General features: G+C 41.1%; 1 protein-coding gene across 4 annotated transcripts in view; it reads right to left on the minus strand.

Annotated features, from left to right (window-relative positions):
• Nucleotides 1–7858: 7858 nt before the first annotated feature.
• LOC138736395 (NACHT, LRR and PYD domains-containing protein 3-like) overlaps nucleotides 7859–27698 on the minus strand; it is a 153933-nt gene continuing 134093 nt past the window's right edge. For 3 of the 4 annotated variants that reach the window (XR_011340256.1, XR_011340255.1, XR_011340257.1), the window contains 5 exons: nucleotides 12959–13129; nucleotides 12645–12815; nucleotides 11618–11785; nucleotides 10639–11471; nucleotides 7859–9840 (listed from right to left, as the gene is read on the minus strand). Coding sequence is in view for 1 of the 4 variants with exons in the window: in XM_069885867.1 (XP_069741968.1) it covers nucleotides 11393–11471; nucleotides 11618–11785; nucleotides 12645–12815; nucleotides 12959–13129 (589 nt within the window). In the remaining 3 variants the exon portion in view is untranslated. The remainder of the gene's footprint in view (nucleotides 9841–10638; nucleotides 11472–11617; nucleotides 11786–12644; nucleotides 12816–12958; nucleotides 13130–27698) is intronic. The other variant, XM_069885867.1, reaches the window with a different exon arrangement.

The following is a 27698-nucleotide window of genomic DNA, read 5'->3' on the forward strand; positions in this document are numbered from 1 at the left end:
TTCAGCATGATGCTGAACCAAGCCATGAAAGACCCCAACAATGAAGACGCTGTTTACATCCGGTACCGCACGGATGGCAGTCTCTTCAATCTGAGGCGCCTGCAAGCTCACACCAAGACACAAGAGAAACTTGTCCGTGAACTACTCTTTGCAGACGATGCCGCTTTAGTTGCCCATTCAGAGCCAGCTCTTCAGCGCTTGACGTCCTGCTTTGCGGAAACTGCCAAAATGTTTGGCCTGGAAGTCAGCCTGAAGAAAACTGAGGTCCTCCATCAGCCAGCTACCCACCATGACTACCAGCACCCCCACATCTCCATCAGGCACACAAAACTCAAAACGGTCAACCAGTTTACCTATCTTGGCTGCACCATTTCATCAGATGCAAGGATCGACAATGAGATAGACAACAGACTCGCCAAGGCAAATAGGGCCTCTGGAAGACTACACAAAAGAGTCTGGAAAAACAACCAACTGAAAAACCTCACAAAGATAAGCGTATACAAAGCCATTGTCATACCCACACTCCTGTTCGGCTCCGAATCATGGGTCCTCTACCGGCATCACCTACGGCTCCTAGAATGCTTCCACCAGCGTTGTCTCTGCTCCATCCTCAACATCCATTGGAGCGCTTTCATCCCTAACGTCGAAGTACTCGAGGTGGCAGAGGTCGACAGCATCGAGTCCACGCTGCTGAAGATCCAGCTGCGCTGGATGGGTCACGTCTCCAGAATGGAGGACCATCGCCTTCCCAAGATCGTGTTATATGGCAAGCTCTCCACTGGCCACCGTGACAGAGGTGCACCAAAGAAAAGGTACAAGGACTGCCTAAAGAAATCTCTTGGTGCCTGCCACATTGACCACCGCCAGTGGGCTGATATCGCCTCAAACCGTGCATCTTATCACCTCACAGTTTGGCGGGCAGCAACCTCCTTTGAAGAAGACCGCAGATCCCACCTCACTGATAAAAGGCAAAGGAGGAAAAACCCAACACCCAACCCCAACCAACCAATTTTCCCCTGCAGCCGCTGCAACCGTGTCTGCCTGTCCCGCATCGGACTTGTCAGCCACAAACGAGCCTGCAGCTGACGTGGACTTTTTACCCCCTCCATAAATCATCGTCCGCGAAGCCAAGCCAAAGAGAAGATAAAATAATAGCTAAAATATTAGTGAATAGATTGGCTAAATTTTTACCTAAGTTGATTCATATGGATCAAACAGGTTTTATAAAGAATAGATATGCTTCAGATAATATTTTGCACATGATTAGTTTGATTAATACATTTTGACAATCTTCAGTTCACCCGATGGTGATATCTTTAGATGCAGAAAAAGCATTTGATAGAGTTGAATGGAATGTTTTGTTTAAAGTTTTGGAGAAATTTAAGTTTGGTCCTTTCTTTATTGGTTGGATTAGGGCTCTATATAGTAAACAGGTAGCTAAAGTATTGACGAATAGTTTGATTTCAGAACCTTTTAAATTGACTTGATCAACTCGTCAAGGTTGTCCTTTATCACCAACTTTGTTTGCATTAGTGATTGAAACTTTAGCACAGCTGATAAAACAAAATACACAGATACAAGGTATTAAAGTTTTTGATGAGGAGTATAAAATTAATTTATTTGCTGATGATGTATTGGTGTATTTAACAAACCCAGCTCAGTCACTTTTGCTCTTGAAGGAGTGTTTAATACAATATGGATCTCTTTCTGGATATAAAGTTAATTGGGAAAAAAGTGAAACATTACTGGTAAGTGAAGGAGACTATTCAGTTTATAAGAATATTATTAATTTGAAATGGACTGATTGAATTAAATATTTGGGTATAATTATGGATGTTAATTATCAATCTTTATATAAATTAAATTATTCTCTGTTAATTAAAAAAATTAAAACTGATTTGATAAAATGGAAAGATTTACCTATTAATTTAATGGGAAGGATAAATACAATTAAGATGAATATCTTTCCGCATATACAATATTTGTTTCAACCTATTCCGTTATTAGTTGATAATATTTTTTTCGAGACTTGAATAAAATGGTTAGGGAGTTTTAATGGAGAGGTAAATTTTCGAGAGTAGGTTTGAATAAATTAATGGAAATATGAGTTAGGGGGATTATGTTTACCACATTTTCAAAATTATTATGAAGCAGCCCAACTTAAATTTATTAGTTCATTGATGGATTTGGTACGGCCTCCTAGTTGGGCCAAAATTGAGATGGCAAATATTTCTGAATTTGAAAACATCAATTTTTGTTTAGATGGAATATAAATTTGTTACAATATAATGTGCTTATACTAAAACATTTAATGAAGTTATAACATAACATATAACATAACATAACAATTTACAGCACAGAAACAGGCCATTAGGCCCTTCTAGTCTGCACCGAACCAAACACCCCTCTCTAGTCCCACCTCACTGCACAATGCCCATAACCCTCCATCTTCTTCTCATCCATATACCTGTCCAACCTTTTCTTAAATAATACAATTGACTCCGCCACCACTATTTCTCCCGGAAGCTCATTCCACACGTCTACCACTCTCTGAGTAAAAAAGTTCCCCTTCATGTTACCTCTAAACCTCTGCCCCTTAATTCTTAACTCATGTCCTCTTGTTTTAATCTTTCCTCTTCTTAACGGAAATAGTCTATCCACATCCACTCTGTCTATCCCTTTCATAACCTTAAATACTTCTATCAAATCCCCTCTCAACCTTCTATGCTCCAAAGAATAAAGACCTAATCTGTCCAATCTCTCCCTATACTCTAGATGCTTAAACCCAGGTAACATTCTGGTAAACCTTCTCTGCACTCTCTCCACTCTGTTGATATCCTTCCTATAATTAGGCGACCATATAAAGATAAAGATAAAGAAAAATAAAATGATAGGCTCTAGAGGTAAATTATCGGCTTTGACTCCATTGTATAATAATCAACTTATTTCTTTTTCAATACATAATCAAAGTTCATTGCATTGGAGATTTAAAGGTGTGAAAAATTTGGGAGATTGTTTTAAAGAGGGTAATTTTTTATCTTTTAATCAGATGAGGGACAGTTTTGGTATTGATAAGAACTCTTCATTTCTCTATTATCAAATTCGATCTTTGGTAAAATTTATGTTTGGTAGAGATATGATTTTACCTGAAATGACTGAATTTGAGACTTTTCTTATGAAGGTAGCAGAGAAGGGTTATATTTCATCTATGTATCAAATATTACAGGATGGCATGAATAAAAAGAGTTGGGATAGATCTAAAAGTAAATGGGAAGTGGATACTGGTTTTATTTTTTCTGAGGATGATTGGTTAGATATCTGTTATGATAGTGTAACTGGATTGATAAATGCATGTTATGCAATGATTAACTATAATTTTTTTTTACATCAATTATACTTAACACCTGAAAAATTAAAAAAAAGTATGGTTTTCATGAATCAGATTTGTGTTTTAGATGTGGTAATATAGTTGGAACTTTTTTTCATGCTGTTTGGTCATGTATACATATACAATCTTTTTGGAGAAAATTCAATTGTTTTTAGAAAAGCTGTATAAGATTAAAAGACTTTTAGATCCAACAGTATTTTTATTGGGTAGTTTGCAACCTTTGAAAGGCTTGGGATTAGATAAGTTTCAGCTTGCTTTTGTATATTTAGCTTTATCTGTAGCAAAAAAATGTATTGCTAATATGTGGATACAAATATGATTAATAGATGGCATAATGAGATGAGATATTGTTTAATAATGGAAAAAATTATGTATGTTTCGCGTGATAATTATAATTTTTTAATTAATAAATGGTTGTTATATTCAGAATATTTACATTTCAATTTACATTGATTAGATCTTAATATGTATATTTAATTTTTCTTTAATTTTTTTTCTTTCTTTATGGCTCTCCTTAGGAGAGTTGGCTGAAGGGGGGGTGTTTTTTTTCCTATTAAAAAAATAACGTTCATGTTTATGGTTAATTGTTGTATATGTCATATACTATTTGTTTATTGAACTTTTCAGTACCAACCGCTCAGTCCAAGATTCCGCCCTGCTCCAGCTCCCTCAACAGCCCCTAAGGCTAGAGCTGGATGAGGTTCCCACCCTGGATGAGACATATAAGGCAATCGAACAACTGAAAAGTGGCAAAGCAGCAGGTATGGATGGAATCCCCCCAGAAGTCTGGAAGGCTGGCGGCAAAACTCTGCATGCCAAACTGCATGAGCTTTTCAAGCTTTGTTGGGACCAAGGTAAACTGCCTCAGGATCTTCGTGATGCCACCATCATCACCCTGTACAAAAACAAAGGCGAGAAATCAGACTGCTCAAACTACAGGGGAATCACGTTGCTCTCCATTGCAGGCAAAATCTTCGCTAGGATTCTACTAAATAGAATAATACCTAGTGTCGCTGAGAATATTCTCCCAGAATCACAGTGCGGCTTTCGCGCAAACAGAGGAACCACTGACATGGTCTTTGCCCTCAGACAGCTCCAAGAAAAGTGCAGAGAACAAAACAAAGGACTCTACATCACCTTTGTTGACCTCACCAAAGCCTTCGACACCGTGAGCAGGAAAGGGCTTTGGCAAATACTAGAGCGCATCGGATGTCCCCCAAAGTTCCTCAACATGATTATCCAACTGCACGAAAACCAACAAGGTCGGGTCAGATACAGCAATGAGCTCTCTGAACCCTTCTCCATTAACAATGGCGTGAAGCAAGGCTGTGTTCTCGCACCAACCCTCTTTTCAATCTTCTTCAGCATGATGCTGAACCAAGCCATGAAAGACCCCAACAATGAAGACGCTGTTTACATCCGGTACCGCACGGATGGCAGTCTCTTCAATCTGAGGCGCCAGCAAGCTCACACCAAGACACAAGAGAAACTTGTCCGTGAACTACTCTTTGCAGATGATGCCGCATTAGTTGCCCATTCAGAGCCAGCTCTTCAGCGCTTGACGTCCTGCTTTGCGGAAACTGCCAAAATGTTTGGCCTGGAAGTCAGCCTGAAGAAAACTGAGGTCCTCCATCAGCCAGCTCCCCACCATGACTACCAGCCCCCCCACATCTCCATCGGGCACACAAAACTCAAAACGGTCAACCAGTTTACCTATCTCGGCTGCACCATTTCATCAGATGCAAGGATCGACAATGAGATAGACAACAGACTCGCCAAGGCAAATAGCGCCTTTGGAAGACTACACAAAAGAGTCTGGAAAAACAACCAACTGAAAAACCTCACAAAGATAAGCGTATACAGAGCCGTTGTCATACCCACACTCCTGTTCGGCTCCGAATCATGGGTCCTCTACCGGCACCACCTACGGCTCCTAGAACGCTTCCACCAGCGTTGTCTCCGCTCCATCCTCAACATCCATTGGAGCGCTCACACCCCTAACGTCGAGGTACTCGAGATGGCAGAGGTCGACAGCATCGAGTCCACGCTGCTGAAGATCCAGCTGCGCTGGATGGGTCACGTCTCCAGAATGGAGGACCATCGCCTTCCCAAGATCGTATTATATGGCGAGCTCTCCACTGGCCACCGTGACAGAGGTGCACCAAAGAAAAGGTACAAGGACTGCCTAAAGAAATCTCTTGGTGCCTGCCACATTGACCACCGCCAGTGGGCTGATAACGCCTCAAACCGTGCATCTTGGCGCCTCACAGTTTGGCGGGCAGCAGCCTCCTTTGAAGAAGACCGCAGAGCCCACCTCACTGACAAAAGGCAAAGGAGGAAAAACCCAACACCCAACCCCAACCAACCAATTTTCCCTTGCAACCGCTGCAATCGTGTCTGCCTGTCCCGCATCGGACTGGTCAGCCACAAACGAGCCTGCAGCTGACGTGGACTTTTTACCCCCTCCATAAATCTTCGTCCGCGAAGCCAAGCCAAAGATTGAACGAATAAATAAATTTGGAAATAAAAAGCACAGATGCTTTTATTTGGCAGGCTATGGAGAAGAAAAGCGGCAACCTCAAGATTAAACTACACCAGGCCATGTGCAACTGTGTGAAGTTCTGGTGAGCCAGCTATCAGAAGGACAGAAAGATATTAGAAAAGGTGCTGCTGATATTAACTTGGCTGGTGCTGGGAATGAAAGATGGGAGTTGTGTGATAGTCCAGGTTTTTACACTGTTATGGAGTCCAGAGGACCCCAAATACCAGCAGCAATAGATATGCACTACAACACAGGGTTACTTAGACAAAAGTAGATTTTAATTATAATTGAACAAAAAAACAGAATTAAATTTAAACTTATTACTTAACATACCTAACCTACTTAATTCCCCCCTCTAATACTTAGCGCAGGTGTGTGTAATGTATATTTAAGATTAGAAGTTATTTGCAACACAGTCCAATCTCACTGGTTGCAGGCAATTCTTGTACTGTGCACAGAAGTTAACAAAGTTCACCAGGCTTTCGTGTTTAACAGGCAAATGGTTACCACTCAGGAGGGCTTTTGCTGGTTTACAGAGAGAGATTCCTTTTACAGGGCATACGCAACTGATTTCTCAATCAGTTTTGGTGACGAAACTTGCCCCCTTTAGAGTTCTCCAGATGATCCTCTTTCTTTCAGGTCACCTTTCAGACCGCCAGTCTTCTCCTTCAACTAGACAAGTCTTCCAAAAGTATGCCAGCTTGTCCCACTGGAAATGATTTTTTTCTCCTCTCTCTGTTTTCACACCCTCCCTCTCTGAGAACAAAACTGATCTCAGTCTCTGCCTGCAAAAATCACATGCTCTCCCAGGCAAGCTGTATGTTGCTTATTTGTTGCCTCTTGCAAAAAACTCTGCAAAAGTCCTGCAAGTATTCTGTTTTAAAATATGTGTGTGTGCAAGCTGCTCCAGCAATTCCTTCCAAGCCACCTCTAAATACTCTATCACAATACCCCTGAGCATAGATGGCTGTGAGTTTACCTGATGTAACTTAAAATTGTAAGAGGAATATCTAAAGTGAATGTTCAGATTTTTTTCCCTCAGAGGGGCATTATTGTAGAAAAAAGGGCGCATGTTTAAATTAAAAGTGGAGAGGATCAAGGGGAACCTGAGCGATATATTTTTTACTCAGAACATGGGCTGTAGCTGGAAAAATCTGCCAAGAAAGTTGTAGAATCAGGAGCATATTTGATATTAAAAGACATAGGGAAGTTTTTTGGATGAAAATGGCTCACTATTTATGGAACAAATGCAAGCAAATGTTACAAGCCTAGAATGTCTTCTTGGTTGGCATGAATGACTTGCTCGACGAATGCCAAGCCCAGTCTAAACTAATGAACTGGTGGGGGTAGTTGGAGAGGTGGCCATCTCCAAAGAAACAGCCTTATTCAACAGTACTGCTGCCACCCCTTGTATGCCTTGGTGGAACAAAGAATGTGGTTGGAGCAGTTGTGTGCTCCACTGCTGGGGTTGGGTGATCCTTGGGTTTGTATCAGGGATCATGTTGTTTCAGATTTATTGTGCTGTGCCTGACTGGCTGACTCATGCTGTGCATGGGGTCCATTCCCAGCTCAAAATAGACATCTTCCTCAAGACAGGATGTTGTCTCTGAGTATTTGTCGTCAGATAACACATTATTGGAATTTTACTGTGGGGTCTTCTTATTGTCAAAACACTGAATTGGCAGCATTGAAAGTTCCATCCTTGTCATCATTAATGAGCAGGCCAAAATATTTTGAGAAGTACAGAACTCCAAATCTGGGACAATGAATGAACTTATAGATGTCATAGATTTCGCTCCAGTCTGGACTCTTCCTGTCCATGTAATCTGCAGGACCTCACTGGAGCATTTCATCCCGCAAATCAATTGGCTGCAGCAAGTGGCAGCACTCCTTGAGCTGGGAATTGAAAGAATCAAGAACACTTAAACAAGAGTGGTACAGGTTTATTGTGGTGATGGGAAATTAACGGAAATATTCACACGATCTTCTTCATTCTTTTTTTTTAAACTTTACTTATAGTATTCGATACAAGAATATATAAAACAACCCCTATTACAATTCTTCATTAATAAAATACAAAGTAATAAATTAGTAAATTAGTATACTACCATTCCCCCCACCCAACTAAAAAAAACTTACCCCTATCTTTACCTACTAACAGAGCCTTTTACATAAATAGATAAGTGCCTCTTTATTAAAAATATAAATTAATTAACATATACTCAGACCCATATATTTTAAATATGGTTCCCACATTTTAGTAAAAAATAATTATTACATAAACTATATGTTATTTTTTCTAAATAAATGCATAATTTCAATTCATTATGCCATCTTTGAATACTTATAACAATATTATCAGCTGAATAACGATTTTTAATAAAATCAGCTTGGTCTTCATGAATCAACTTTGGTAGATATTTCGCTATCCTATTTGCCAACACTTTAGCCACAATTTTATAATCTACATTTAACAAAGAGATTGGTCTATATGATGCTACTTTAAACGGATCTCTATCTTTTTGTGGAATAACTGTAATCAAAGCTCCAGAGAAAGATTCCAGAAGGGAGGATGTTTCAGAGGCCTGCGTTAATACCTGTCGAAATATCGGAAGTAATAAATCATAGAATTCTTTATAAAATTCTAATGTAAATCCATTTTCTCCAGGTGACTTTCCATTAGGCATAGTTTGTAATACCTCTTTAATTTCCAAATCAATGAATGAGGAATCTAACTCCTGAACTTCTAAGTCATTTAAAAACAGAAGAACTAATTCAGCCAAAAATGATTCAACTTGATCAATATCTTGTTCAATCTCTGACTGATATAAATCCTGATAAAAAGAACGAAATTCATCATTTATAAGTAACCCTTGTACCTCTTTTCACTGCATTTATCATCCTAGAAACTTGTTCTGTTTTCAACTGCCAGCTAATACTTTGTGACCTCTTTCTCACAACTCATAATACCATTGCTTAGATCTTTGAATTAATTTTTTATAATGATATGTCTGTAAGGTATTATAACGCATTTTCAAATTAGATAATCGTATCTTTTTATCTTCCGTCATACTTCTCTGCAAATCTTTCTCCAATTCTTTAATCTCCTCCTCAAGTTTATAACTATCTGCCAGATATTTTTTCTTAAGTTTAGTTGTGTGACTAATAATTTGACCTCTTAAATATGTTTTCAAAGCATCCCATAATATAAATTTACTTTGTACTGAGTTCTCATTAAATTGTACAAATTAATTTGATCTCTGATAAAATTGACAAATTCAGGTTGTTTCAACAATGCTATATTGAATCTCCATCTATAACTAGTTTCTACCATATCAAAACTAGTACATGACATTACTAAAAGGTAATGATCCGACAGCTTTCGACTTTTATAATCTGCATTAATTACTCTCCCTTCAATTGTAGAAAAAGACTCATGACTTTGCCGAATAAAATGAAAAATCTTTTTGTCAGATTTAATCTTTCCAAATTTCTACCAAATTTAAATTTTTCATAATCTCTACCAAACATTCCGCCATCTTAGATTTTCTCACAGACTTGAGATTTATCCAGCAAAGGCTCCAAACAGCAATTAAAATCACCTCCCACCAATATATTATCATTCACTTGAGAAGAAATCCCCCCCCCAAAAAAAACTGCTAAAGCAGTTTCCCACTCTATTAACCGGGCACGGTTAATACCACCAGTGGCTGACGACTTTGGAATCAACCGGGTTGTCCTCCTACCCGCAACCAGACTTCACAGTAATAAAATATATAGTCCATTCATGACTCAGATATAGTTTGAGGATCCACCTCCAAATCCATTAATTGTTCAGTTTCCAACTTCCTGCTCCTCTTTCCATTTCTCAGCAAAGGTTTTGTAGAATGGTCTTGAGTCAACTTGGAATCTGGCAAAGAATTAGTAAAAGTTAATACAACTTGTGCCTTTTGAAAAAAGTTGTGATTGAAATTGGCCATAGAATACCTTCAATATCGCTGAATATCGAAAACCAGATCTATACCCTTTCTTCCACAACATTGCTTTAGCTGGATTAAACTCCTTTTGCCTCTGAACAACCTCTTGACTTAAATCTGCATTAAAAAAAACACCTTATTACCCTGTACCATCATCGGGCCCTGATTCATACGAGCCTGCTGAATTGCTGCATGTTAAATCATTTCCCAATCCTGATATCTGAGACATCTAATCAATACTGCTCTTGGGGGTTGACCTGGAAAAGGTTTATTTCTTAAAGCACCATGTGCTTTATCTAATTCCAAACCTTCTGGAAAATATTCAGTCTCCAACATATCTGGAATCCAATCAAAATATCTTATAGGATTCGCTCCCTCAAAACCCTCTGGAAGACCCACTATTTTAATTTTATTCTGACGACTTTAGTTCTCCAATGAATCAATTTTCTGCAAAAAATCTCTCTTCTCCATATGCCATCCAGTAATCGACTCTTCAATTTAATCAGCTCTGTCTGTCTTTCACTTTGACTTGAACCACATCAACAGCTGTCAGGCACTTATTAACATCCAATTTCATCGAAGCAATTTCTCCAGTCATATCAGATATTCTGATTTTAATAAGAGCAAACTGTTCAATACTATGGAACCTGTTAGACATATTATCATTTTGTTTTGTTAATTCTTCAAACATTGTTACTACATCAGGGCCTGGCGAAGGACTCTAGGCCTACCTTCAATAACGTTAGCAGGAGCTATTAACAATTCTTGGTCTTCTTCATCCAAATAATCAACTTGTTGTTCTTCATCTTCAGGAATTAGTATCTCTTCCCTAGCCGCGGGCCTGGACCCCTCTCCACGCCGGTCCGACATCATTGGCATGGCACTGAGCGGGCCCCCCCCCTGCAGCCCGGGCCTGATCCAAAACTTCATGCATGTGTATGTTTGCGCGCATGCCGACAGTGCCACCTACACAGAAGTGGGCCTCTGAAGATGGGTGCTTCACTGCACACCAGCATGCTCAAGGATGCGCTAATGCAATTGGGTTCGTATCCCTCGGCCCCCTAGTGCTCGTCCGCGCACGTTGCAGCGCTCCCGCTGATGTCCTGGAGCGACACCAGCAAGGTATCACTGACGCCATCTTGCATCGCTCCACGCACAGAAGACACCGACGCTCCTTCCAACCTTGCCGGAGAGATGCGTTGAGACTTCGGATCCATCAAAAATTGATCTTGAGACTTCAGTTGTCTGGTAGGCCCAGATTCTTCCGTTTTTTCCAGTGCTTTAAAATGTAATTTTTTTGATTGTTGTATTTTTCCTTTTTTCAGCTCTTTCATCCTCAGAAGTTAAAGAATTTTCCCCAATTGTTCACTATGTTATTCAGTCCAATAATTTCGGGTTTTAAACAATCCAGTTAGGGAGAGGTGATTTCCCATGTCTTTGTCCTACGCCATCTTACCACGTTCTCCATCTTCTTCATTTTATCATTTACAATGCTACAGTCAGTCTTGGTCTGGTCTCCTGCAGTTGACTCTCCCCTTTTGAACTGAATGGATTCCCACGGAACCTGAAGCAGAATGAAGGACAAAACAGCTTTCACAACTGTGTCAATGACCAAGAGTGAGATGAACATTTCAAAAACACTTGGAGAACAGTATCTGCAGAAAAAGATGCGGATTCACTGATATTTTAAATATTTATGCAATTACGCACCCAATCCACTCCAGTTTTGGAAGGTTCAACAGGAGTCTGCAAAGAGCGGGGACAGATCGGTCAGTAAAAGAGTTTGATCCCAGTTCCACCTCCCTCATGGAATGTTGTGTGCTGAGAGCGGAGACGAGATCCTCTGTGCAAGAATCTGTGAGACTGTTCGCCCACAACCTGGGGATGAAAGAGTGAGGCTATAGGCACTTTCAAGTAGCAAAAACACCCGTCTGTAATGGCAGAGGTTCTTTGCCCTTACTGCTAACAACGTTCCTTTCTGAATATGTGGTGGCTGGCTCCGAGGTGTCGATTCCAATCCTCCTCAGGGAAGGAAGCACTGTGCTCCACCGCCTGACCTGAATGTGCAGCTGCTGCAAGCGGATGGTTAGGGATGGGCTGATGAAGACATCAGCCCGCAACCCATCTCCCCATTCACCTCTGTCCCTCCATGACTCTGTCAAGGCAGGAGCGGTGGGCAGGAGCAGTCACGCAGCGGAGGTGGTAGGAGCCATCAGGAGCCAGCGGGAGCTGGTGGAGCAGTGGGGGCTGGCCGGTGTGGACTGTGACAGCCTCAATGGGCCACTTCAGCCTACAGGGTGCTCTCTGCGGCTCAAAATGTGGCAGAGCAATGGCTGTCTTCCCTACCCATAATCCCCCACACAGCTGGAACTGTTCTGGGAAACAGAGCAGTTCCAGCTGTGTGGGAGATTATGGGTAGGGAAGACGGCCATTGCTCTGCCGCCTAATTATGACGGGTGTCGCTTCGGCACTAGTCGCCCTGTCTCCATCAACTCCGGAGGGCGCTATAAATGTGATGCTGAAGCAGACTTTTAGGGCAGCTGTCTGAATGGTAAGTTTTAAGTTTTCAATCCACTCTTGTAGTCAGCCTTCAGATGGAGGCCTGATATGAAATGGTCTTGTGACACAGAGAGACAGGAGACTATACAAATTCCCAGATTTTTGCCATGACACCATATTAAAGCTTAGTGTAATATACCCTGTGAATGCAGGTAAAATTTCTCAGTTTGGTACTTACCACAATTTCCTTATTTTACACATTGGGTTCTTCAGTGCAACACACAACAATTTCACTCCTGAGTCTCCCAGCTTATTATGCCCCAGATACACCTCTATCAGTGAGGGGTTTGTATGGAGAATAGTGGCAATATCCTCTGCACAAGAATCTGTGAGACCGACATTGTTCAACCTGGATAAATCAGATAAAGTGAGAATGAAGTGCAAAGAGAGTCAGGAGATGGTTGAAATCTACAATGTTTGTTTGTAAAACAATGACTGACCAGTGTAAGGCGCCAAGTGACTGTGAATATAATCTCTCAATCTCATGCTTACCACAACTTCTGTATGATACAGTTGGGGTTCCTTAGTGCCACTGTCAAAGGCTTAACTCCTGCGTCACCCAGATTGTTATCATTCAGGTTGAGTACTGTCAGCGAATGGTTTGTACTCAGAGCAGCAGCAAGATTGTCACCACAAGATGCTGTAAGACGGTTTGTGAACAACCTGAAGATCAGAGGGTGTGAGGAAGTCAGAAAGATATGAGGATCTGTAAATCCAACCATGTTGCAGTCATAATCATAGAGTGTGGAAAGAGACCCTTCAGTTCTGCCTGCCCATGCCAACCAAAATGTACCACCCACAGTAGCTTTTGTCCCAATCCCAACCAGCCACTTTAATGCCATTCATAAACTTCCAATTCCTTTTTTCACTGATAAGGTTAACAAACAGCAATTGGTCCAGCTCCGAACCATGTAGTGCATCTCCAATCTGTTGAACAACCTTTCACCATCACTGTGTGGATTCTACTATGAGGCCAATGTTTTATCCATGGAACATAGAACAATACAGTACAGGCCATTCAGCCCTTCATGTTGTGTCGACCAATATATTCCTTCCTAAAAAAAAAAGTACTAAACCCTCTCTACCCCATGATCTTTTATTTTTCTTTCATTCAGGTGCCTGTCTAAGAGTCTCTTAAATGTCCCCAGTGTTTCAGCTTCCACTGTAATCCCCAGAAAGGCGTTCCAGGCACCCACAACTCTGCGTAAAAAAAGTTTACCTCTGATATCTTCCTTGCACCTTCTTCCCTTCACTTTGTATGTATGTCCTTCAGTGTTTGCTGATCCTACCCTGGGAAACCGGTGCTGGCTGTCCAACCTGTCTATGCCTCTCTAATCTTGGAGACCTCTATCAAGACTTCTCTCATCCTCTACACTCCAAAGTGAAAAGTTCCAGCTCTGCTAACCTTGCTTGTTAAGACTTGTTTCCCAATCCAGTAAATATCCTGCTAACTCTCCTCTCCACCCTCTCCATAGCTTCCACATCCTTTCTATAATGAGGTGACCAGAATTGAACAGACTCTGTGTGGTCTTATCAAAGATTTGTAGAGTTGTTACATGACCTCTCTACTCCTGCATTTAATCCACCTATTAATGAATCCCAGCATCCCATGGGCACTCTTAACTAACCTATCAACCTGTGCGACTCCTTGATTTGTACCCCACGGCTCCTCTATTCTTCCACACTGTTAAGTAACCGACCATTAACCCTGTACTCAGCTTTCTGGTTAGTCCTTCCAAAATCCATCTGCCCAACTTTGCATCCTGTAACTTTCATCCTCTTGTGAATACTGACACGAAGTATTCATTTAGGACCTCCCCAAATTCCTCTGCCTCCAGGCTCGTTACCTCCCTTATCCTTTAATGGCCCCACCTTCATTCTTATCATCCTATTGTTCTTCATATACAAATAAAACACCCTGGGGTTCTCCTTAATTCTTCATGCCAAGGCCTTCTCATGCCCCCTTCAAGCTCTCCTAAGTCTTTTCTTAAGCTCCTTTCTGGCTACCATATACTTCTCATGAGCTCTTCCTTGTTTCCTATGTTTGTTTCCTATGTCTGTTTCCTTCTTCCTTGACTTTTTGCCTGAGCTGTTTCATCAGTCTCAGTTCCCTTTTCCTACCACCTTCTTGTCCAAGTGAGACAAACCTATCTCGAACCTTGCCCATGTGGTCCTTAAACTTCCTCCAAATTACTTCTGTGCTTTTACCCTGAAACATCTGTTTCCAATTTATTCTCTCTAGTTCTGCCTCATTCCTTCAGTTAAGCACTTTCAAAGTATGACTGTTTATATCCTCTTCCATAGCTATCTTGAAGCTAAGGGAGTTGTGGTCACTCTCACCAAAATCCTTGCCCACTGAGAGGTCTGTCACCTGACCAGGTTCATTCCCTAGAGCCAGATCCTATGTCAGAGATCCTTCTTGTACCCACCTGACAAATTCAGCCCCACCTATCCCTCTTGCAGTCAGTAGGTGTCAGTCAATATTAGGAAAGCTGAAGTTGAGAATCTGGTCATGACCCGAATTAACACATACCTTAGGAAAGCTCTGGACCCGCTGCAATTTGCCTGTTGTCACAATCTCTCCACAGCAGATGCAATCTCGCTGGCTCTCTACTCAGCTCTGGATCACCTCGAAAACAGCATCAACTTCAGCTCGGCCTTCAATACCATTATTCCTTTAGTGCTGGTCAAGAAGCTACAAACTCTAGGTCTCTGTACCCTACTCTACAACTGGAACCTTGACTTTCTCATCAGTACGAATTGGAAACTCACTGATTACGAACACAGACAGACCTGTTTCGAACCATGCGTATCAAGCAACAATAACAAAAGTGTTTCATTTTAAAACACTAATTTTATTTCTCACTCTTTAACTAACACAAGGAGTCGAAGTCAAAGACTGATTTATTGAACTGGCAGCTCTGCTTATATTCTCTCTTCGCTGCTGATGTCAGGAGTGATGTCACTGCAGCGCCATTCTCCAATTGGGTGGCGTTCCTGCCGTTGCTCGCTGTTTCCTGCTGTGCTGTCACCGCATCATCAGCTATTTTGTGTACCGGGCGGTGCCCCGGTTAGTGTGCCGCTATATAATACCCCACAGAACCGGCGATCGGAGTGTTGTTTTCCGCTTTCGGTGGCCAACCTCTGTGACGCAGGGGCTGTGAGGAGAGCGGTTGATTAGATTAATGTCCAGGTGTGCTGGTTTGAGCCAGTTGATAGTTAAAGTCTCTTCCCTACCGCCAATATCCAGCACACATGTCGAACCGTTGTGTCTGATTACTTTATATGGCCTCTCATACAGCCATTGTAGAGGTGTTTGGTGTGCTCCACTTCAATTGAAAATGTATTCATAGGTCTCTATGTCTTTGGGGATGCAAGTTTTGGCCTGGCCATGCAGTGGTGGTGCTAGAGTGCCCAATTTTTCCCTCAGGATCCATGGCGGGGGCCAAAACCTCCATTAGTATTACCAGTGGTGCCACTTTTAGATACCTGTGGAACTGCTCCACCTACCCGTTGGCCTGAGGTGGTAAGCCATGGTGTGGTGGAGCCGGCTTCCCTGCAACTTGGCCAGTGCTGCTCAGAGCCCAGAAGAGAACTGTGAACCTCTACCAGAGGTTTATATGCTCTGGGACTCTGAACATCGACACCCAGGGGTTAATAAGTTTGGCACAGGTCTTGGACCGCCTCTGGCCACCTCGTGGAGCAGTCAATCATGGTGAGGAGACATCTCGCCCCATAGGAGAATGGCAGCAGCTCTATAATGTCATTGTGGCTGAAAAGTCTGGTGGGGGGTGGGCGCCTTGACATGTGTCTGGCAGAGTGTGAAGGTCTTGGCCCACTGACTGTTCTGTTTCCGGAGGCCATGCTAGACTGGCCACCATTTTAACAGAAGTCCATGCAGCTGGTGCACCTGATTGTGCATTGTGTTGAACTGCTGGCAAGATGGGGCAGGGTTTGCCGGTGGAGATGTCGTAGAGGAGATGTCTGGTTGCCAGGTCCGAAGGTGACATCCTCCAGCATGAGGCCGGAAACTGCTGTTCTGTCTGCTGGGATCTCAGGGTCCTCGTGCTGTGCCTTGGCTAGGGTGGAATAGTCTATTCCCTGGGACAGGCCTGGATGCACTTGATCTCGGGGTGGGACAGTGCATTGGGCACCACATTGGTCTTATCCACGATGTGTTGGATGACCGTATGAAAGGTGTTGCTGCTGCCTGGTTGACCATGAGTCAGACACTTTGTGTAGTCCTTGAATTGCCTGCCTTCCAGAAAATACTGGACGTGCCCGAGTGCCAGGTAGAATGCCAATGGATCCTGGTCAAAGGCACTGTATTTGAGTTCGGGTAGTGGAGGTGCCTGCTAAAGGTGGCCAGGGGCTGCCATTGCCCTTCTCTGAATTTCTCCAGTACGCCCCCTACCGCTGTGCAACTGTGAGAGCAGTTGGCAGCTCTGGTCTCATTGTCCCAGGTAACGTCCTTACCCTTCCCTCCCATGAGCGCGAAAAGGGGGCACATGATGCGAGCGACTGCTAGCATGATCGGTGATAAAAGTTAATCATATCGGCAAATTCTTACAACCCCTTCACTGTGCAAGGCTTGGCGAAATGCCGAACGGCCTCTACCTTTTCAGGTAGGTGTTTTGTTTCTTGCCTGTTGATCTGATGTCTCAGAATAGTTTCCAACCCAAACTGGCACTTAGCAGGGGTAATTGTTAGTTTGAATTCCTGCAGCTGTGTGCACAGTTGGCTCAGGTGGGCTGCATGCTCTGTGTGATTGCAGCTGGCCATGCTGTCCAAATAGATGAACGTGAATGGGAGATCTTGACCCTCTGCATCCATCAGCCTCTGAAAGTTCTGAGCTGTGTTTTTAAGACCAAAGGGCATTCTCAGGAGTCCAAAAGGGACAATGATGGCAGGTTTAGCGATGTCATCAGGATAGACCAGGATCTGATGATAGCCCCTGATGAGATTGACTTTGAAAACACCCGTGGCCCTTGTAAGTTAGCGGTAAAGTCTTGGATGTGGGGCATGGGATACCTGACGGGTATGGTGGCCTCGTTGAGGTGGCGATAGTCACCCCATGGGGTCCACCCTCCTGCTGTCTTTGGAACCACTTGCAAGGGGGAGGCCCAAGGGCTGTTGGAATGCTGCATTATCCCCAGTTATTTCATTTTATTAAAATCCCCTATGGCGAGGGTGAACTTCTTGGGGGGGGGGGTTTGGTTGGGGGGGGGAGGCGGTGTGCCCTGGCCTAAAGTGGGGGGCCCCTCAGTGAGGATGTGTTGCCTTACCCTGTGCTTCAGCTCGGCAGTGGAAAACTGTAGCGCCATGACTGAAGGGAACTCTGCTGGGATCCATGTGAATGCACTGTCAAATAGCGTGTCAGATAGGTGGGACAGGTTAACTTGCCTTCCCCCAGGGGCATAGTTTGAAAAGTTTTGGCATGCACTAATTGCCGCCCCTTAAGATCCACCAGCAGGCAGTGGGCTCACTGGTTCTGCTCTCAGGTGCAGTGGCGCCACCACCACAATCATGAATGTACAAAAGTCCACGTGAACCAGTTGCTGCCGAAGCAGAGGGGGATGGTGTGGGTGCCGAACATTCGTATGGTGGTGCTGTCCGCTGCCCTCAGTGCTGAGCCTGGTTTGCCTTTCTGGGTGTCGTAGGCCATGGGGTGGGGGAAAGGACACTCATTTCGGCACCGATGTCCATGAGGAAGCGGCTTCCTTACAAAGTGACCCACATTTGGAGGAGACCGTCAAGTTGGCCAACCACTGCCGCCATTGACAAAAATCGGCCACGGTGTTTCCCAGAAACATGCAAGGTTGGCGGCATCGACAGGCCCCCGCACCCGATCATTGATAATAATAGCAATACTGTTGGGTGGGGGGTCCACTTGCCTCTCTGCCTAGTGAAAATCTCCACCAAGGCACTGTTTTATTTCTTCGTTCTCCAGAGCACATCCGCCTGGTCTGCGACTTTCCTCAGGTCACTGAAGTCCTTGTCAGCAAGTGTCAGATATCTTTGGGCAGCTGCTCCAGAAAAAATCTGCTCGAAGAGCAGGCAAGGCCTACATCCCTCAGCAAGGGCAAGCATTTAGCTCATGTGGGTGGATACGACCCTGTCCCCCAAATCGTCTATTCGCAACAATCGGGAAGCTCATTCACGCCATGAGAGCCTGAAGTATGTCTTAATCGGTCTTTGAGGGCATCATATTTGCCTTGTTCTGGAGACTGCAAAGGAAGTTGTCGATCCTTGCTGCCATCTCCTGGTCAAGCAAGCTAACCACGTAATAGTAATGTGTGTTTTCAGCATTGATCTGTTGAAGGTGGATTGGGCTTTGGCCTGTTCAAACCACACATGTGGCTGCGACACCAAGAACAATGGCAGCTTTGACGAAACCGCGTGAAGAGCAGCTTGTTCCATCATATTTGGGTCCAAATGCTAGTTGGATCCATCATGGTAACCAATGTAGCATACGCACTACCGGGAAGTGTGGAAAGAAGCTACACGTGAGGAGTTGAGTCGAAGACTGATTTATCGCACTGGTAGCTCTGCTTATATTCTCTCCTTGCTGTTGATATCAGGAGTGACATCATTCGAGAGCTGATCTCTGATTGGGCAACGTTCCCGCCATTACATGCTCTCTCCCGCCGTGCGGGTGGTCACCTGGAATGAAGGTCATTGGTTCCGGTGGGGTCTGTGCTATCGCATTTTGTGTACTGTGTCGTGTCTTGTTAGCGGGCTGCTGCAATCTTAACTTTTAAACTATCCTCAACACTAAATCTATTCCCAACTATGCAAGTGTACTAGTGTGTGTCTGAGATATACCCAAACCATTACAGTCCAGGCCAAAATCCAAAAAGTTACTTCAATCTTCAGTCTTTCCAATTCAGTATTGAAGCATAGGACTTTGAAATTTGATGCCAGAATTAATGTTGAACTGATGGGAAGACTGGAGTTGTGGCTGCTACAAACTCACGAATACTTCTTACATTTCCTGTGAAGAAATATCCATCGATTCGAGCTCTGAACACAACATTCCTGGTCCTTTTTGTAGGTAAGACTTACACTGGGCGGCTTCCTTGAAGCTTCAAGACCCTGGCATCATCATTGCTCGTGGGTAATGAAGCAGTCTCTCCAGTGACCTTCACTGTTTGTCACAATCAAAATTAAGTACTTTGCTTCCCAAAAAGACTATCCTGGCAGAGGTGAACCCACAAGACCCAGTCCTTCACAGAGCATGCTTTGCTTGGAATTCCACAAAAAAATGGCTGACCACAAGTGCTGCTTCAAAAAGCTGTTTTCTCTTCAGCAGTCAGAATGGTTCTCCCCTGCAAAATCACAATGTCTTTGCAAATATATCGAATTCTAGAACAGGGTGTGACAAAACTTTCCTCAATTCTTCCAATGTATTGAATTATCGCTGGGATATGACTTGTGTTGAGTGTCAAATGTTAACGGTGACCATTCAGCCCATCCTGTCTATAATATCCTGTAGTGATAATCCCATTTTACTAAATTGGGAGTTCGTAATAGAACCCAAGAAGAATGCTTAGCCCACTGCTCTTCTCGGTATACACCTATGACTATGTGGCCAGGCACAACTCCAATGACATCTACAAGTTTCCCGATGACATCACAGTTGTCGGCAGAATCATAAACGGCAATGAGGAAGCATACAGGAGGGAGATAGATCAGCTTATTAAATGGTGTAATAACAACAACCTTGCACTCAATGTCAGGAAAACCAAGGAGGTAATTGTGGACTTCAGGAAGAAGTCAGGGGAACACAACCCAGTCCTCATCGAGGGCTCTGTGGTGGAGGATCAAGAACTTCAAATTCCTGGGTGTCAACATCTTCGAGGATCTGTCCTGAAGCCTCCATGTATTTTTTTTTTAAATTTTTTATTTTTCACACCATAAACCACACTGACCAAGATACATACATTTTCCTTTTCAAATATATACAGTATCATTTTCTTCCCCCCCTCCCTCCTCCCATCCCACCCTCCCTACCTCCCCCCCCATTCATTTAAAGTACAAAATCTAAAACACATTAAACCAGTCAAACAATGTTGTCATTTAATAAAAATAAACAAGAAATTCCACTGAGTCAATTCTTTTCATTTCCTTCTCCTTTCGTTAATTTAGGTGGTAGATGTCCCCGGTAGGTTATCTCTATTGTGTTTCATGTATGGCTCCCATATTTGTTCAAATATTTCAATATTATTTCTTAAATTATATGTTATTTTTTCTAATGGAATACATTTATTCATTTCTAAGTACCATTGTTGTATTCTCAAATTATCTTCCAATTTCCAGGTTGACATAATACATTTTTTTGCTATGGCTAGAGCTATCTTAACAAATCTTTTTTGTGCACCATCCAAATCAAGTCCAAATTCTTTATTTTTTTATGTTACTTAGGAGGAAGATCTCTGGGTTTTTTGGTATATTGTTTTCTGTAATATTATTTAATATCTGGTTTAGATCTTCCCAAAATTTTTCTACTTTCTCAGATATCCAGATTGCATGAATTGTTGTTCCCATTTCTTTTTTACAACAAAAACATCTGTCAGACACCGTTGGGTCCCATTTATTTAACTTTTGAGGTGTAATGTATAGCCTGTGTATCCAGTTATATTGTATCATACGTAACCTCGTATTTATTGTATTTCTCATCGTTTCAGAGCATAACTTCTCCCATGTTTCCTTTATCTTTATATTTAAATCTTGTTCCCATTTTTGTTTAGTTTTACCATTTGTTTCCTCATTCTCCTTTTCTTGCAGTTTAATATACATATTTGTTATAAATCTTTTGATTGTCATTGTATCTGTAATCACATATTCAAAGTTACTTCCCTCTGGTAACCTCGGACTACTTCCTAATTTGTCCTTCAAGTTGGATCTCAATTGGTAATATGCCAACACTGTATCTTGAGTTATATTACATTTATCCTTCATTTGTTCAAAGGATAATAATCTATTTCCTGAAAAACAATTTTCTATTCTTTTGTTCCCTTTTTTCTCCCATTCTCTAAAGGAAAGGTTATCTATTGTAAAAGGGAGTAACTGATTTTGCATCGTTATTAATTTTGGTAATTGGTAATTTGTTTTATTCCTTTCTACATGAATCTTCTTCCAAATATTGAGTAGATGATGTAATACTGGAGAACTCTTACGTTGTACCAATTTTTCATCCCATTTATATAATATGGTTTCAGGTATCTTTTCCCCTATTTTATCTAGTTCTAATCTAGTCCAATCTGGCTTTTCCCTTGTTTGATAAAAATCTGATAGGTATCTTAATTGTGCGGCTCTATAATAATTTATAAAGTTTGGCAGTTGTAAGCCTCCTTGTTTATATCATTCTGTTAATTTATCTAGTGCTATCCTCGGTTTCCCCCCTTTCCATAAAAATTTCCTTATTATTTTCTTTAATTCCTTGAAGAATTTCTCTGTCAAGTGTATTGGCAATGCCTGAAATAGGTATAGTATCCTTGGGAAAATGTTCATTTTAATACAGTTTATCCTTCCTATTAGTGTTAGTGGTAAATCTTTCCAATGCTCTAAATCGCCCTGTAATTTTTTCATTAATGGATAATAATTGAGTTTATATAGATGGCCGAGATTTTTATTTATTTGTATACCCAGGTATCTTATTGCTTGCATTTGCCATCTGAATGATGATTCCTTCTTAAATTTTGAGAAATCCGCATTATTCATTGGCATTGCTTCATTTTTATTTACATTAATCTTGTAACCCGACATTTCTCCATATTCCTTCAATTTCTTATATAATTATTTTATTGATAGTTCTGTTTCTGTTAAGTATACTATAACATTGTCCGCAAATAAACTGATTTTATATTCCTTGTCTTTTATTTTTATCCCTTTTATATTATTTTGTGTTCTTATCAATTCTGCTAGTGGTTCTATAGCTAACGCGAGCAATAAGGGTGATAGTGGGCATCCCTGCCTTGTTGATCTGCTTAAATTAAATTGCTTTGATATATATCCATTTACTGTCACTTTCGCCAATGGCCCCTTATATAATGCTTTAATCCAATTAATATACTTCTCTGGTAAACTGAATTTTTGCAATAATTTGAATAAATAATTCCATTCTACTCTGTCAAAGGCCTTCTCTGCGTCTAAAGCAACTGCTACTGTTGGCGCTTTACTCCCTTCTACTGCATGAATTAAGTTAATAAATTTACAAATATTGTCTGTTGTCCGTCTTTTTTTAATAAATACAGTTTGGTCTAGATTTACCATTTTAGGTACATAATCTGCTAATCTGTTTGCTAATAGTTTAGCTATTATCTTATAATCTGTGTTAAGTAATGATATTGGTCTATATGACGCTGGTGTGAGTGGATCTTTCCCTTGCTTTGGTATTACTGTAATTATTGCTGTTTTACATGAATCTGATAAGCTTTGTGTTTTGTCAATCTGGTTGATTACTTCCAGGAGGGGGGGAATTAATAAATCTTTAAATGTTTTATAGAATTCTATTGGGAATCCATCCTCTCCTGGTGTTTTATTATTTGGTAGTTTTTTTTTAATTATCTCTTGTATTTCTACTATTTCAAATGGTTCTGTTAATTTATTTTGTTCCTCTATTTGTAATTTTGGTAGTTCAATTTTAGTTAAAAATTCATCTATTTTGCCTTCTTTCCCTTCGTTTTCAGTTTGGTATAATTGTGCATAGAATTCTCTAAAGTTTTCATTAATCTCCGTTGGATTATATGTGATTTGTTTGTCTTTTTTCCTTGATGCCAATACCATTTTCTTAGCTTGTTCTGTCTTAAGCTGCCATGCTAGAATTTTGTGCATTTTTTCCCCTAGTTCATAATATTTCTGTTTTGTCTTCATTATGTTCTTCTCCACCTTATATGTTTGTAGTGTTTCATATTTTATTTTTTTATCTGCCAATTCTCTTCTTTTAGTTGTATCTTCCTTCATTGCTAATTCTTTTTCTATATTTGCTATTTCCCTTTCCAACTGCTCTGTTTCCTGATTGTAGTCCTTCTTCATCTTGGTTACATAACTTATTATTTGCCCTCTAATGAACGCTTTCATTGCATCCCATAGTATAAACTTATCTTTCACTGATTCTGTATTTATTTCAAAGTACATTTTAATTTGTCTTTCAATGAGTTCTCTAAAATCCTGCCTTTTAAGTAGCATGGAGTTTAATCTCCATCTATACATTCTTGGAGGGATGTCCTCTAACTCTATTGTCAATATCAAGGGTGAATTGTCCGATAATATTCTAGCTTTATATTCTGTTTTTCTTACTCTATCTTGCATACGAGCTGATAACAGAAATAGGTCTATTCTTGAGTATGTTTTATGTCTACCCGAATAATATGAATATTCCTTTTCCTTTGGGTGTAGTTTCCTCCATATATCCAAAAGTTGCATTTCTTGCATCGATTTAATTATAAATTTGGTTACTTTGTTCTTTCTGTTAATTTTTTTCCCAGTTTTATCCATATTTGAATCCAAATTAAGGTTGAAATCCCCTCCTATTAATATGTTCCCTTGCGTATCTGCTATCTTCAAAAAAATATCTTGCATAAACTTTTGATCTTCTTCGTTAGGTGAATGTACATTGAGTAGATTCCAAAACTCCAAATATATCTTACATTTTATCATTACATATCTCCCTGCTGGATCTATTATTTCCTCCTCTATTTTAATTGGTATACTTTTACTGATTAATATAGCTACTCCTCTTGCTTTTGAATTATACGACACTGCTGTTACATGTCCTACCCAATCTCTCTTTAATTTCTTGTACTCCAATTCAGTTAAATGTGTTTCTTGCACAAATGCTATATCAATTTTTTTATTTTTTCATTAATTTTAGCAGTTTCTTCCTTTTGATTTGGTTATGTATTCCGTTAATATTTAAAGTCATATAGTTCAACGTAGCCATTTCATACTTTGTTTATCTTCCCTTTCCATTTCTCCATCATCACCTTTCCTTCTTATCCATTTCTGCTTTCTTGTTTTGAACACTTTATAAGACAACATTTCTAAAACATCAAACATTTTCATCATTCTCCTATTTAAAGCTTCTTTAATCCCATTCTCTCCTCCCCCTCCTGAGTTGCCATTTATCCCTTGCCAGGCAACCACATCTCCCCTCTCCATTTGGATTTGCGAATTCACTCGCAAGCGTCAACTGATTTTGCAGTGACTGTAACTCCTCCCCACCCAGCCCCCCATGGAAAAGATTTCAATTTTCATATGTAACAAAGGTCACTCTTTTAATTCCCTCCTTATTCCCTCTATTCCCTTTCCCTCCCTTATTAATTCTTATCTATACTCTATATATTTTCCTCTAAATATGGATACACTCATGCATACACATATATACATACACACACATATATATATATATATATATATACCCATATACATATAATTCGTGGTTATTTTTACTCTCATTACATGTCTTCATCTCTCTGCTTGTTTTGTAGTTGTTCTGCAAATTTTCGTGCTTCCTCTGGATCCGAGAATAGTCCTTTTTGTTGCCCTGGAATGACTATTTTAAGTACCGCTGGGTACTTTAACATAAATTTATATCCTTTTTTCCATAAGATCGTTTTTGCTGTATTGAACTCCTTCCTCTTCTTCAGGAGTTCAAAACTTATGTCTGGATAGAAAAATTTTTTTTGACCTTTGATTTCCAGTGGCTTTTTGTCTTCTCTTATTTTCTTCATTGCTTTCTCCAATATATTTTCTCTTGTTGTATATCTTAAAAATTTTACTAAAATGGATCTTGGTTTTTGCTGCGGTTGTGGTTTCGGGGCTAGTGTTCTATGTGCCCTCTCTATTTCCATTTCTTCCTGTAATTCTGGTCTTCCTAGGATCCTGGGGATCCAACTTTTATAAATTCTCTCATATTCTTGCCTTCTTCATCTTCCTTAAGGCCCACTATCTTTATATTATTTCTTCTATTATAGTTTTCCATTATATCTATCTTCTGAGCTAACAGCTCATGTGCCTCTTTAACTTTTTTATTAGATTCTTCTAATTTCTCTTTTAAGTCCTCTACTTCCATTTCTACGATTATTTCTCCTTCTTCCACATTGTCCACTCTTTTTCCTATCTCTGATATGACCATTTCTATTTTATTCATTTTTTCTTCTGCATTCTTAATTCTTCTTTTTATCTCATTAAATTCTTGTAATTGCCATTCTTTCACTGATTCCATATATTCTTTAAAAAAAGATATATCCATTGTCTTGCCTTTCTCTTCTTCTTCCATTTCTTTCTGTTCTTCTTCTTCTTCTTCCTCTGGGTTGACTATCTGTTGTTTTCTTTTTACCCTCTTCTTTCTTGTTGTCGTTATTTTCCATGCTCTGCACCTGTTGCTGTGTTGCAGGTGTCTCTCTCAGCTGTGGAGATCGACTCCGCAGCTGTTTCCCCCTCCCGTCAGTGTGTTTTTTTTCATGCGCATGCGCGGTTTCACACTTTTACTCGGCTTTGCGAGCCATTTTTGTAGACCCGAGCCCGGGACTTCCACTGACCTGAGGGAGCGGGCTTCTCTCTCCGCAGCGGGCCTCCTCGGACAGGTAAGGCCTTCACCTTCTTCTTCTGACGTTCTTTCATCTTCTCTTCTTCCCGTTGTTTTCGACTTTTCTCTCTTCGCTGCCATTTTCTTCTCACCTTTATTTTTACTTTGTTTTAATTTTTACTCTTGTACCTTTGTGTTTTGTGCGTTTTTTTTCAACTTTTCCAGAGAGGGCTGGAATTCCCTGACCGGCCACTATTCCATCACGTGACTCCCTAAGCCTCCATGTTGATGCAATCACAAAGAGGACTTGCCAGTGGCTATATTTTGTGAGGTGACTGAGGAGATTTGGTATGTCACTGAAGACTCTCATAAACTTCCACACATGTACCGTGGAGAGCATTTGACTGGTTGCATCACTACCTGGTATGAAGGCGCCAACTCTGAGAATAAGAATGAACTCCCGAGTGTTGTTAACTCGGCCTGTGACATTACAGGGACCAGACCACTCCATCTACATGAGGCGGTGTCTTAAAAAAGCAGCCTCTATCCTCAAAGACCATCACAACCCAGGCCATGCCTTTTTTACTGGGCTACCATCGGGAAAAAGTACAGGAGCCTAATGAGCACTCAATGGCACAAGGACAGCTTCTTCCCCATTACCTACAGATTCCTGAATAAACAATGAACCAAAGACACTGCCTTACTTTTCATACAGTATTATTTTTATTTTTTATAGGATGGTTATAATATGAATACTTGCACTATGATGCTGCTAGAAAACACCGAATTTCATGACTTGTGCATGACAATAAATACAACCCTGTATTTCCCGCACCACTCCAAAATCTGCCTGCCCATCTGCTCCTCGGTGTCCCGAGGGCTATTTGGGAGCCTATAGACTACTCCCAGCAAAGTGGCAGCTCCCTTCCTATTTGTGACTTCCACCCACACCGACTCAGTGGTCACAACCTCTGCAGCATCCTTCCTTTCTGATCCATGCTCTGTTCACCCCCTTTATTTCTAGCATTGAAAGAGACAAATTTCTAACCCTCTAACTGGCTACCTTTATGTTTTGTACCCTGTCTGTCCTTTCTCTCCAACTCAGAGCACATAGCATCATACTTCTGTCCTTCTATCCAAATCTCTGCCCCCACATTTTGCTTTGCATCCCCCTGCCAAACTGGTTTAAATCTTCCCCAAAAGCTCTAACAAATCTGCCCATCAGGAATTTGGCCCCCCACCAGTTCAGGTGCAGCCTGTCCTTTTTGTACAGGTCAGACTATCCCCAGGAGGTCACCTTGGATCCTATGTCGTGTTACTTTAAAGGTAGCCCACCGTGCAGAATATTATCAAATATATCTTGCACTCCTTCCGAATCCTAACCCTTCTTGGTCACATCTTTTAAAGTTTCAATTAGATTTGTGAGACATGGCAAATCAGTTACAAAACTATGCTATCATTCAGCAACACTTGTGAATTTACATCTTCTCCCTCACCAAGCTCTCCAGTAACTTATCAACCACTGATATAAGACTCACTGGCCTGTAGTTCCAGGCTTTTCCCTGCGTTCTTTCTTGAATGAAGACACATTTGGCACCCATCATTATTTTGCCACCTCACCTGTACATAATGACAACTTACAGATCTCACCTATAAGATTTCCTCTGTAAGTTCCCATGGTGTCCTTGGAGATATCAGATG

This window comes from Narcine bancroftii, chromosome 6 (assembly GCF_036971445.1).
Source record: "Narcine bancroftii isolate sNarBan1 chromosome 6, sNarBan1.hap1, whole genome shotgun sequence".
Lineage (NCBI taxonomy): Eukaryota > Metazoa > Chordata > Chondrichthyes > Torpediniformes > Narcinidae > Narcine > Narcine bancroftii.